Below are 13,476 nucleotides of genomic sequence, written 5' to 3' on the forward strand. Positions count from 1 at the left end.
GGCCTGATAATTACTAAACAGTGAAAATATGTTGAAACCAGCCCTGTCCCAACAATGCAGATCGTACCTGTGCATGGTTAGGAAAGAAAAGGAAAAAATGTTTGTCTGAGCTTTCTCTAGCTGGTTTCTGTAGCTCTCTACAAGTGATTCCCCTGCAGACTTCTGCATGAAATGTGTGAAAAAAGGCAAATATCATAGTGGAATTTAAATTTAAATTATACCCAAAATGAGTTATTCTTTTTTAGCATTTCTTTGCTTCAACATTTGTAGCGTTTCAGTTTTGAGTTACCTGTTTGGTTTGGGAATTGAACGCAAAAAACCCAATAGTGGTGAACAAGAAGAACGGAATCTGGAAAATGTTATCTCTGAGGGGAAGGAAAACCCTAAAGATCTGGTGCTGGTTAGGCCAAAAGGGAGAAATTTGAAGGGAGCTAATGGTCTTGGTGTAATGTACTGTTGCAAGGAGGATAGGTGAGTAGAAGCACATGTAGTTAATTCAAATTTCATCAAGAAAGGTTCATATTATGTTGTAGGGAGCATGTAACAGTGAAAATTGTGAATTACTGGAATCAGTTATGTGGGAGGTTGTAGAATATCCATTGTAGTAGGGCACCTGTCAAGAGTGGCGTAGCTACAGCAGATCCTCCATTGGAGAGTTACTGAAACAGCGTCGTGAACACAAGGAAACACTTTTTCCATAAGTCTTAGAAGGAAATCTGATTTATGGAAAACAGGGCAACAGCCTTAAACTGTTGCTAGAAACACATTTGTTACCATCTTCAAGAAAGCTCATCGGGTTGATAATGTAAAACGTCAAGGAAAATATAGACTTCAGGGGAATTGCGAGTACCTCGCGTTACTTTCTTGAAAATCTAGGGATCTTATTGTACTCACGGTGTGTGGGGGAGAGTGTCGCAGAGGGGACAGGAGAGAGATTTGTGCCTAGAAGGAAATGACTGGGTTATGGGCGGTGAAGCTGAGGGATTGCTGTAGCTCTTGGTGTAGTAATTTGCCTATACACTCGCAACTTGGAACACTGTTTTGTAATGTATAATTTCTGAAGATGTTGCTGCAGAAGTGAAATAACATCTTGCATGGCATATGTGAGTGTAAGACTGTGCCATTAGAGCTTAAAACGCTGAGGTGATGTCTTTCTGCTTATTCTACAGATTTACTTGCAATCAAATACATGACCATGGGGGATATGAAGACCCCAGATTTCGACGACCTTCTTGCAGCGTTTGACATACCAGACATGGTTGATCCAAAAGCAGCTATTGAGTCTGGGCACGAAGACCACGAAAGCCACATAAAACAAAATGCTCATGCAGATGAAGATTCTCATGTGCCATCATCATCTGATGTCGGCGTGAGCGTCATTGTGAAAAACGTGCGTACTATTGATTCTTCCGAAGGAGTGGACAAGGACGGCCACCATTCCACGGGCAATGGCTTGCATAACGGCTTTCTGACCTCATCAGCTCTTGATAGTTACAGTAAAGATGAAGGGAAGTCGCTTAAAGATGACGAGTCAGCTGCTGAGACTACACTGAAGGATTCAGCTTTCAACCAGTTCAGTCCAATATCAAGTGCTGAAGAATTTGATGATGATGAAAAAATTGAGGTGGATGACCCCCCGGACAAAGAGGAGATGCGGGCGAGTTTCAGAGCAAATGTCTTGGCAGGAGCTGTGTCTCAGCCGGGATATGACAAACTGAAGTCACTGGGAGGGGAGAACCTGATGAAATCCGGCATCTCAGTTTCAAGTAGTATAGATAAAAACAAAGTTTCTAAACGAGAGACAGAGGCAAACTCCGTGAATTTAAGTGTCTATGAGCCTTTTAAATCTCGAAAAATGGAGGACAAATTGCTAAAAGATAATTCCGAGAAGCTTCTTGAAAACAGGGTACTTGATGGAAAACTGAGTACTGAAAAAAGCGAAACAAATCTTGCCAGCGTTTCACAGTCCAAAGCAAAGTCATCAGCAAAGCTTTCTTCGTGCATTGCTGCGATCGCGGCGCTGAGTGCTAAAAAGGCAGCTACAGATAGTGGCAAAGATTTACAGTCGAATTCAGGAGAATCCTCTCCGCTACCCAAAGACGTGAGTGAAAGTCCCCGGGCGACTGAGAAATCACCTGAATCTCAGAGTCTCGTTGACGGTGCTAAAAAGGCATCTGCCAAACCTCCTGATAGTCCCAGAAGCGTGTCAAGTGAAAACAGTAGCAAAGGGTCGCCGTCTTCTCCCGCGGGGTCAACACCAGCAATTCCGAAAGTTCGCATAAAAACCATCAAGACTTCTTCTGGGGAGATCAAGAGAACTGTTACTAGAGTGTTGCCGGAAGTTGATCTGGACTCCGGCAAAAAGCCAGAGCAGACAGCTTCTATGGTGACTTCCGTGACATCGCTCCTGTCCTCGCCAGCCGCCGCTGCTGTTCTTTCCTCTCCTCCTCGAGCTCCTCTCCAGTCCGCAGTTGTCACCAACGCAATTGCACCTGCAGAACTTGCCCCCAAACAGGTCACTATCAAACCTGTGGCCACCGCCTTTCTCCCTGTTTCAGCGGTTAAGACGGCGGGTTCCCAAGTCATTAATTTGAAGCTCGCTAACAATACGACGGTGAAGGCCACGGTCATATCTGCTGCTTCGGTGCAGAGCGCCAGCAGCGCCATTATCAAAGCTGCCAACGCCATCCAGCAGCAGACCGTCGTGGTGCCAGCCTCCAGCCTTGCCAGCGCTAAACTCGTGCCAAAGACAGTCCATCTCGCCAACCTTAACCTTCTGCCTCAAGGTGCTCAAACCACCTCGGAACTCCGCCAAGTGCTAACGAAACCCCAGCAACAAATCAAGCAGGCAATAATTTCTGCGGCGGCCTCGCAGCCTTCTAAAAAAGTGTCTCGAGTCCAGGTGGTGTCGTCTCTACAAAGCTCCGTAGTGGAAGCGTTCAATAAGGTGCTGAGCAGCGTCAATCCCGTGCCCGTTTACATCCCAAACCTCAGTCCCCCAGCCAGTGCCGGGATAACGCTGCCAACGCGAGGTTACAAGTGTTTGGAGTGTGGAGACTCCTTTGCTCTTGAGAAGAGCCTGACCCAGCATTATGACAGAAGGAGCGTGCGAATCGAAGTGACGTGTAACCATTGCACAAAGAATTTAGTTTTCTACAATAAATGCAGCCTTCTGTCCCACGCACGCGGGCACAAGGAGAAGGGAGTTGTAATGCAGTGCTCGCACCTGATCTTAAAGCCAGTCCCAGCAGATCAAATGATAGCATCTCCTTCGAGCAATACTGTGGCGTCCATGCTCCAGAGCCCTGGAGGAGCTGGCACACACGCTGTGACAAAGATCCAGTCTGGCATAACTGGGACAGTGATATCGGCCCCAGCCAGTACGCCCGTCGTCCCGGCTATGCCGCTGGACGAAGATCCGTCGAAACTCTGTAGGCATAGTCTAAAGTGTTTGGAGTGTAACGAAGTTTTCCAAGACGAGACATCTCTTGCAACTCATTTCCAGCAGGCTGCAGACACAAGCGGACAAGTAGAGTATCCTATGTTTAAATTCCAATGTTTCATCTATGAGCTTAGGAGACTTTGGATATGCTTTTACTTTCGTTTAGCTGTTAATTATCTCAGCCTCCGTGATTAAAAGTATAAACGAAAACCACAAAATACCTTGCGAGCACTTACACAGTGCACGTCAACATTTTTAAGTAAGAGTTTTCTTAGAATCTTTTTAGACCCTGGCCTGAGATTTACATTGTATGTTTTTGCTAAATTTTAGAATTAGCTTTCTTGCAGCTGGACATCATAATACTGAAATTAATCATGGTCTTTACTAAGGATTTTTAGTTACTCTCTCTGTGCTTTGGAATTTGAGTCTTCTGTGGAATCCACTTAATTGGCACCCTCATTAACAGCCCACCTATTCGGTGTGAGTGATAGTTTCAAGTGATTCCTTCTTGATTTGTCTTCAGTTTTATTTTTTTGTATAGCCCCATGAGCTAGGCATTCCTCTTCGTCTGTAGGGACTGTAGGCAATGAATAAATGGCACACTGCTTTTATTGAAAGGATATGCATGCTCTTTTCTTCAGGTCTTTCTTAAACAGAAGCAAAAACTCAACAGCGAGTCAACAGACTAGCATGCATTTCTTGCTGTGTGACCATTTGTTTATTTGTGTTGGGTTTCCTTTTCCATTACAATTGCTACCGAGTTAAACTTAAAAAAAACATTTTAAAATTCTTACTAATGTATGTGGCCTAATCTGAAAGAAACACATCATTCAATAAAAGTTACTATTAATCAGTGTGCGATGTATTTTATAATCCTGTAGGAGTTCAGACTGTTAATGAAACGATACAGTTGGATTTCTGTTGGGGCGTGCCAATTAAAAGGGATTCTGGGGTGTTTCAAAGCATTCATGTGAGCTTGGTATTGCAGCTTGTTGCTGTGCGGGAAGCTGAAAATTTGCCAGCGTGCTCAGACCGATGGAGACAGGCAGGAACAGTCCTGGGAATCACACAGCAGCACAGGCTAAAGGTTTTTAAGGCCTGTGGTTAGGAAATGCCCGTTCGTCACAGCAGCACAGCCAGGTTCCTGTCAGGGTCTGTTTACTAAGCTTAGGGCCATTCTGTGGCTGTGAAGCAGTTACACTGTGCCCACTGCCACAGGTAGTAACGTAGGGAGATTTGAACGTAGAAATAATCGTGACTGTATGGATTCGGTGGCGCTGCCCCGGCCCCTGCTCTACTAACTGGCCAGTGGACCTGGGCTGCACTTTCCTGGATTCACAGCAGAATGCCCCGTGTCTGCAAGGTGCTACCGATGTGCCCACCTGAGGGGAATTTAGTTAAGCTTTTGTCAGAAAGAAGCTGGCGGAATGTATTCCGGGCTTAGATCTTGCTGCAGGTTTGACCCGTACCCGATGGCTGACCGGGAGTGTGGTCTGCACCGGCACGGCAGTCCCTTAATAATCTGCTGCTGTTCGTTAGCTGACTGCTCTGCTGGTGCTCACTGGTGTTAGGGTCTCTTTTTTGCTGCCGCAGGTCCAGCAGGTGTCATTTGGAATAGTAAGATCCAGTAGTCGTTGCGAAAACCCTGTTCTTCTTGGTGCTATAAAATGAAGCAATTGAGAAGGCACCAAGATAACGCAGGTGGGTGAGAGACAAACAAATACACTGAGAATAGGCTGAGAGGGTGAGGAAAGCATCGAGTGAAAAAGCTGGCGAGCAGAGGTAAAGTGAGGCACTCGCTTTCTGCAGGGCCCTGTGTCGTGTGGACAGGTGCACTGAGCGGAGCTGTGGAAACCTTTTTGCCCTTTCCTGCTGCCTCTGACTGGTGCTTCTGCCCTGTTGCTGCCGAGTTTGCCCTCTGTGCGCGTCCTCTTAGATGCTGCTGACCCTGGTGATTTTAGTGCAGGAGAGCAACTGGGATCTTTGTTAAAACACAGCTGCAGTTCGGTGGAGAACTACGTGTGGCTATTGCCGTGGTGCTGTTCCAAGAGGAAAGCTGATGGGGGTGCAGAGAGCAGTGTGGGCCTGCTGCCCGTCCCTGTGTTTGTGTCTTCCTGGAAACTTGTAAGAGCTTAAGGCCATGGATTTCCAGGTTTAAAAAAAAACCAAAATCAGCCTTGTTGCAGCAAAGTGCTGAAAGAAAATAAGCTATTTTCATGTTGTTCCGTTTTCAAAGAACACTCTTTATAAATGTAGTTTTAAATGTTCTTTTTTGAAATATCCTCTTAAAAGCTAATTAATTTCTTTTCCTAAGTCCTTTTCATATATCAGGCATCAGTTTTCAATTCCGTGCTGGTTTTTCCGTGTTGCACGTTACGAGGTGCTGTGGTCCTGGTGTTGCTCTGGGACACCCAGCGAAGCAGCTGTGTAACGGCGCCAGTGCTGTGGTGGGGGCCACACGTGCCGCTCTCCCGTTAGCTTTTGGTCTGGTTTGAGCCCCAAGCCCTGCTGCAGGGGTGGTGTTTGCTGAGGAAGGACCCTGTATAGACAATGAACGTTTTTATTTTTTCAATACACATTTGGATATTTTTTATTAGATGTTAGCCCGTGAAGAGTTTGCATGAGAAATACTCAGCCTTTGTTTTTTCTCCTTAGTGCTTGGCACTGGCTTTTTGGTGTACAAGTCCTGTGGTGATGGGGGAAAGAAGATGAGAAAGTTACATGAAATTGCTATTTTAACTTGGGGAAGAAGGAAGGAAGAAAGAATTAAACGTTTGGATTTTGCAAGCAAGTAATAGGAAAAAAGTTAATTATTTGCAGCTTGCTGTCTTTCTAGTGCCCACCTAATAGCTCTTAAAATGGAAATTGTGTAGTTTTCCACGTTCAGTGAGTCTAAGCAGTAAGTAGCTATTACTTTTTCTTCTTCAACTCCTGTTATGAAGGTTAAATATTTCTTTTTAAATAAATAGTAAACCGGCCCTCGCAATTACAAGATGTTCCCTGTAAAGTTCTTACCTTTCTGTAATAGTTTACTTCCATTAATATTCCCCTTAAGTGGAATGGCACCGCTCACCAACAGATTTCCTGTCAGAATGAAACCCTCCTCTACTTACTGGAGGGAAAAAAAGCAGCAAACTTGGGCCAGTTAGTGTTAACGTTCGACTTACTTGCGGGTGTAAGTGCATAGCTCCTGTATTCATTTCCCTTCGTGCTCGTAGGTCTTGTGTATCTTTATTTTCCACTTCCACCCTTTTTTCTTCTAACCCTTTATTTTTTTTTGAAACTTTGACTTGAAAGGCAGGCAGGTGATGATTTTCACAGTCTTGTCTTTTATGTTGGTATAAGCCGGAAAGAGAGAACCAGACGTTAATGCCACCTTAAGCCCAAAATAAAATGGTAAGCAGATGTGCTGAACTTCAGAATTTCACAGTAGATTCTTCTTGTTCTGCTGCAGTCACTTACAGTTAAACGTTTTGCTGTACTCCTCAAAAGAGCGAACCAGTGGCGTCAACGAGTGGCGTTACTGGCGGTTTGGGTCGGCCAGAGCCGCTGGCCCTGCAGGGCCGGAGCCGGGCTGCGCGGGGACAGGGTGCGGGGCGGCCGTGCAGGTCCCGTGTCCAGTGCAGGGAGGGGCTGTGGGAGGACCACGAAGACCCCGTAGGTTTCCACTGCTGGAATGAGCAGCTCTGTTTTGCTGTTTTCTTAGAGAATGGAGTATCCGATAGTGAATCTGATACTGAATCGACGCCTGAGTGGCAGAGGATGGATTTTAGGAAGGGTGCTGAAGCCAAGGAAGGGCAGCCAGCACAGTTGAAGTCGAAGTAGGGCCAGGCAAGGTTTTTCCTGTGAGCCTGAGCTGAAGGCAGAGTGAGGGTGCCAGAGGAGCTCTGTTCAGTTCGGAGGGCGTGAGGCCGTGGTGTGGGCAGTGGAGGGCCAGCGTTTGGTATTTCGAAGCGAATCCACGTGTGGACCTGTGCACGGCGTCAGACGTGCTGTGTCCCCAAGGCAGTTACCCTGGGGCAGAGCCTGGCACGGGGTGCTACGGGTACCCCTGCTCCGTGCTGGTCCTCTAGGCTGGCAGTAGCACCAATATTGAACCTGAAGTGGTCTAAGGGCAGGTTTTCTGTGCTGAACGTCCTCTGGTTTAATGTCTTGTATTTTGCCATCTTGCTCTGCTCAGGACACTTGAGACCTGTGGATGGAGACTGTGCTCAAACCTGTCAGGCCACTGAGTTCACAGAGTAAACGCTTCTTACTTCTGTGTGTGTGACTACAGGATGTCTCATGTTAACATTTCTACTTAAGATTACTGATTTTAAGAAAGAATGAGAAGTATTTACATGCACTCTCAATAGAAGCATTTAGATTAAGCTGTTTTGAAAAAGTATAACAGTGAAGTGTATGGATTGTGATACAAAAATACAGTTGTTCTTACACTATCCCCTTTTGTTGCTGTTACGGATACTGCCTTAAGAATTCATCAGGAGGAAGGATCAAAGAGTGAGGATAGCGCATATGGTGGGTTGGGGGTTTTTACTTTGTGTGGTGCACTGACCTAAAGCTGTGGGGTTTGATTCGCAGGCCGTGCTCAGCCCCCAGGCACTGCCCAGGGCATCGAAGTAACAGAGCGACAGTTCCCAAAGCACCCTGCACCTCCTGGCCCACCCGTGCGTGTGGCAGAGCCCCGGGGTGCCCGTGCCGCTGGCCCCCAGGACCAGCCAGCTCTCTCCCGCTGCATTTGTTAGCAGGACACGCATGTAGCGCTTGCTTACTTCTTCTGGTTCATATCACAGCCGTAACATTTAACCTTTTATTTGATGTATTACAGTGTTTGACGCAACGTTATATATAGCTGAACCAAACCCTTTGTTTCATCTATTTTGGTTTATCGTTTAGAAGACATGCAATATCTGCCAGATGCTGCTTCCTAACCAGTGCAGTTTTGCATCACACCAGAGAATTCATCAGCATAAATCTCCATACACGTGTCCTGAATGTGGAGCAATCTGCAGATCTGTCCACTTCCAGACTCATGTCACTAAGAACTGCCTGCATTATACCCGAAGAGTTGGTTTTCGGTCAGTATAATGATTTCTTTTGTTGTCAACTTACGTACGGTTTATGCTTTTAAAAGTAATTTTCCATTTTCATAAGCATTGTTTGGAGAATACAGCTTCACGAGTTTACGGTTGTCATGGCAACAATGCTGTTAGTACTTCAAATTTTGGAATAAATGCCACGTGAGGAATCTGCTTTTTTGGGGGCATCCACTTTTGTGTGTTACTAAGTCAAAATATTAGCTGATCTCATCTAGCCAGAAATGGTCAGACTTGGGACTTCAAGTTTGTAAGGTCTAGAGAACTCAGATGCATTTCCTTAATTCCAGGTTCTTAAAAATACTTTTGAGTTTATTCAGAACATTGAATTTTTGGATTATTCTCTCTGGTAGAAGTGTTTTCCAGTATTTAGTGCCAGAATTCACTGCTGAGATGCTGCCGGGCACACTGCCGCTGTCTGGTTGCTCTCTTTTCTGTGGAAAGTCAAGCTTCCTCAGCTTTCTGTTGCTTGAAGATTACCTTTCTCATTCCAACAGCCCGGTCTTTTGGTGGTTCTTTGTTACTCTTCAGTTTTCCTGTTATCCTCACATTTCCCTGAAATGGCAACTCACTGAGTAAATGGGGACCAGAGGCATTTCATGGAAATGTTAAGTTTTGAAAGGCTCGAAAATTTGATTTTGCTTAGAATTTCACACTTGGGTGGCAGGCAGCACAGCGAGAGATGAGAAGAGCAAGCCGTGCAGCCGAGGCGCACTCAGCGCTCCTAAAACATTTCCACTTCACGCTGTCTGCCTGGAGCAGGGCGATTTAAAACCTCGCCAGCAGGCACTCGCTTCCCCCTTATGGTGCCGCAAGTTCCTTTCCTGGGCTGGCTGTGAAATCTTCCACTAAGGGAAGAAAACATTTTTACTGCCTCGAGGCAGCTGCTATGGCAGCCTCTTCTCAGAGTGAATCCGTGGCCTGACACAACTCCCGACTCTCTGCGTTTCTCTGGGTTCTTCTCTTCTTTTCTCCCGGGCAGTAGTCTGTCCTGTCCTACATTTCTTACGTCCGCTACCTCCCCTCCCTCTAGTCTGTCTCTTGGAATCATCATGTGCACGGAGCCATCTTCAGGGCCTCCTAGCCTGCACTGGCAACACCGGAAGAGCTACAAATCCTTCCGTGTAGATCTAAAGATACCAAACTTCTCAAGATCTGCCATAAATCTCGTGTCCCACCAAGTCGGAATTTCCGGATGTGGTGACAATAAACCAAGAACGCCGAGGCAAGGAGCATTGTCTGGGAAAGTTAATGTCTGCCTTCTTAGACTCCCCGGCATCTCCTTGTCACCACGGTCCATTTGCGTGAAGAGCAGCATCACCTGTGTTGCCCTCCCAAAGGACCGCTGCAAGGGAGTTCGCCTTGGGTTTGGTGATTTAGGCCGGTTGTCTGAACTAAGTCGGCTGAAAATTTCTCCCCTAAGTTTACTTGCAGCCCTCCAAGCTGAGAAGAGGCAAACTGTTAGAGCAGCCTGAGAGGGGGAGGCTCAGTCCCTCCCTCGCGGTGTCAGCGAGAGGATGGGGCTCTGTGCCACCCTGGGGGAGTGTTCATCTGTGTACAAGCAGAGAACATTTCACAGTTCTAAAAAAGACAAGGGCCATTTACTTGAGAAAATGCATTGGTAAGCGGAGACTAGATAGATAGAGCCTTGCTTAACAGTATTTGAGAGTGTAAGTTAAGCATTGAGAAAAGAAAGGGGGACATTTCCTAAAATACAAAGGTGTTGGTAGGAAAACGGGCTCCTTGAATGCAATGTATGACTGTTTCCTGCTTTATTGCTGTCATCAGGATATTGAAACTGTATGAAAAAATGATTTGACATTTGTATGGCAACACTGCTACTACCACAATAGATGCCAAAATTAGTATTTTGGAGGGGTAGAGGTCTTCTATGTTTAAACTGTAAAACTCCTACTTCAAAATACTGACCAATAAGGAATTTGTTTGTTTGACAGGTTATATTGTAATTGCTTATTGCAGTATGTTCTTGGAATAATTTGGTAGCATTTAGTGCTGGAGACGTTTGATGCTGAAAGGGGTACTAATATTAATTCAATTTTTCAATCATTCCATTTTAGAATAGATGCGGAAAGGTCACAAATTTTCAACACGGCAGAAGTATGTTTTTGAAAAATATTTTCAGAATTCCAATCTGGTAGATTGATCTGATTGTAGAGATTTGGTGTAGCTGTCCCAAGTTTAAATTACTCTTTTCTTGTTTTTAAATCCAAGTGCTGATTTGATTACCTATCCAGAAAATCGTTACCGCTGTGTCTTCATTAATTCTGAACAAGGGAAATGGTGAAAATGTTTTCCTTGCTGGTTTTCCACTTCGGTGATAGTTTCTAAATTGCTGCGGCATAATTTCTACAGTCCACTGCATGTGATAAAAATGCATTTTGGAAAATCTCTTTACAAATTTGCAGCGGGTTTAAGCATTCTTTTTACAATCAGTAGAATGTTCCTCTGTCGACCCTTGTGTCTGTTTTGTTGTAATGCCATAAAAACGTGTTCTGCCTTCCTATCTCCTAGATTTTCATTAAACCTGTGAAATTCCTTTTTTCTTACTTTCTGATGTGCAAATCTGTTCATGTTGATTCTTACTGGGTGGCTTAAATTGGCAGAATGATGAAGCTTTCTGCAGCTGTGCGTACATGTTTCTCTCTTCCACGTGCTTGAAAATCGGTGTTGATGCCGTTGCGTTCCGGGCTGCTCCGGGCTAGGCTGAACTGACTCTTTTCCGCTCTCTTTGCAGCTGCGTGCACTGCAACGTCGTGTACTCTGACGTGGCGGCACTCAAGTCTCACATTCAAGGTTGTCACTGTGAAGTCTTTTACAAGTGTCCTATCTGTCCTATGGCATTTAAATCTGCTCCCAGCACACACTCCCATGCCTACACACAACACCCGGGTATCAAGATAGGCGAACCAAAGTAAGCAAAATTCATCTTCTATTGCACTTGCCTGCGCTGTGATAACTTGTGAAATTGCATTCTGTCCTGTGCTTGTCGTCTGTAAAATTAGCCACGTGCTGTACAGTTTGTCGTCCTGTTGGCAGCGTGTGGAGCTCCTGTGACGTTCTCGTGAGGTTTTAGCTGGCAGTTCCTTAGGCGAAGGTTAAACTTCCACAAGCGTAGCACTAGCAGTTTGTTAAACACCATGCTACAGCAGAGTAGTGCTCACTACAGAAATGATTCCAACAGCCACTTAGTGTGCCGCTCATTATTTTTTGATCTGCTTAGCTCGTCTGCATTTTTACTGTGAATTAAGATGCTGCGATTCCAGAACAAACTGCTGAGACTCATCAGGGCTTATGCCATAATGTTCCTAATGTCTGTTCGAAAAGATGGACAAAAAGTTACTTCTTTTTTAGCTTATTTTTTCACTATTGTATGTGTTTCAGTGCTATCAGTTGACAGGGGACAGGGTGTGCGCTGGGGATGGGTGGGTTTAGAAGTGGCCGCCCTCGCGTGACGTCGCGGGCTGCAGTCCCGTGTAACCGCTTCTGGCGGTCAGGCAGCCGCTCGCTTGTCGGGCCTGGGCTTCCTGCACAATCTGTTCCGCTTCCTTCCTACCGGGTTTTTCTTTTGTGAAAGCTATAGGTTTGGAGCGTAGTGAGCTAGGTTTATATAAGGTGTTTGTTTTCCTGTACACAATGTCTTTTTTTCTGACACCGTGGCCTGACCAGCGCTGAGTAGAGCTGACAAGCGTTGTCGTGGTTGAGGAGATACATTCATGTTTGACCAGTCTGCTGGTTTATTTGCATTGTGTTCCTTAGCATCTCCGCTGCACGTGACTGCCGTACCTTTGGAAAGCCGAACAACTTTGTTACTGTGAAGCAGGGTTGTAGTATAGTCACCTAACACCTGCGCCAGTGGGGACCGAGCCTGGCGAGAGGCCGGGGGGCTCCTGCCGGCTGCGAGCCTCTGGCACCCACTGCAGTGGAGGCGTTTACAATTGCCTTACAAATGGTTGTTTTGGAGCAGATACAGTAAACTATTTAGTGTGTGAAAAATGAAGTTTATGTGCAGTGATTCTCAGTGGGAGGAAATTAGTTTATTTAATGTGGGCAAATGGATGGCTGTCTTGTCTTTCAGGTTTTTGAAGCTCGCTGCTCTTGCATACCTAAAATGCTACATGGTTTTTACGGGAAACCAAAGCTTACATCTGCTTTTCTCTTTTGGGTAAGCAGTGTAACTTTGTAGGAACAGAACTAAGGTATTTTCATGGATGATCTCTTTTCAGTGTTGGAGAAATGCTTGTTTATCAAGACAGATTGTGGATATGTACTGTACTATGGGTACAAAGTGTATTATCCCACGAGTACCATTTTTTTAGAGAAAAAAATGATGGGAAGGAGTACTCTGATGTAGACACTTTAAAAACAATAAGTATCTTTTATGTGGTATAAAAGTATTTTCCTGTGAGATAACGTCTGTATTGATTCCGCGATAGGATGTGAATTTGTTAAGTGGATTTTTGACAAGTGACAGAGTGGTGGCACCGCGTGTGTGCCATGGGGCAGGAGCAGTTGCTGAGGGGCTGCCCTGGCGGCATGACTGCCACCGGACTGCCCGCCCTGCTCCGAGTCCTGGGGAGTTGAGGTGCTTTTAATTATGTCCTGACTAAACAGAGCTGCCTTTAAGCTTTAGAGAGGATTTCAGGCTGTTACATGTTAGATAGTGACTGCTCAGTTATGAGCCAAGCCAGCATACTCGGTCGCGTGTCTTTAGGACTGAAAATCCTGTGTTTGATGTGCGCCAGGGAGCACTGTCGAGGGAGGTGACCCCTCTGTTCCTCACTGCTGGGCCAGCGCTGCAGAGCTGAACCCGGAGCTGGGTCCCCGGTGCAAGAGAGACAGGGACAGACTGGAACAGCTTGCCCAGAGCCCAGTCTGCGGAGACGCTGGAAACGCGACTGGCGGGGGGGTGGGGCGCCT

The 13,476-nt window shown here is 45.8% G+C and overlaps 1 protein-coding gene across 1 annotated transcript in view; it reads left to right on the plus strand.

Annotated features, from left to right (window-relative positions):
* The first annotated feature begins 1,172 nt into the window (after window positions 1-1,172).
* Window positions 1,173-13,476, plus strand: part of ZNF532 (zinc finger protein 532) — a 22,762-nt gene continuing 10,458 nt past the window's right edge. Inside the window, exons 1-3 of the mRNA XM_009876167.1 lie at window positions 1,173-3,529; window positions 8,339-8,520; window positions 11,294-11,470. Of these exons, the coding sequence (XP_009874469.1) occupies window positions 1,190-3,529; window positions 8,339-8,520; window positions 11,294-11,470 (2,699 nt within the window). The 5' untranslated portion in view covers window positions 1,173-1,189. The remainder of the gene's footprint in view (window positions 3,530-8,338; window positions 8,521-11,293; window positions 11,471-13,476) is intronic.

Source organism: Apaloderma vittatum, unplaced genomic scaffold, assembly GCF_000703405.1.
Source record: "Apaloderma vittatum isolate BGI_N311 unplaced genomic scaffold, ASM70340v1 scaffold36369, whole genome shotgun sequence".
NCBI classification, from domain to species: domain Eukaryota; kingdom Metazoa; phylum Chordata; class Aves; order Trogoniformes; family Trogonidae; genus Apaloderma; species Apaloderma vittatum.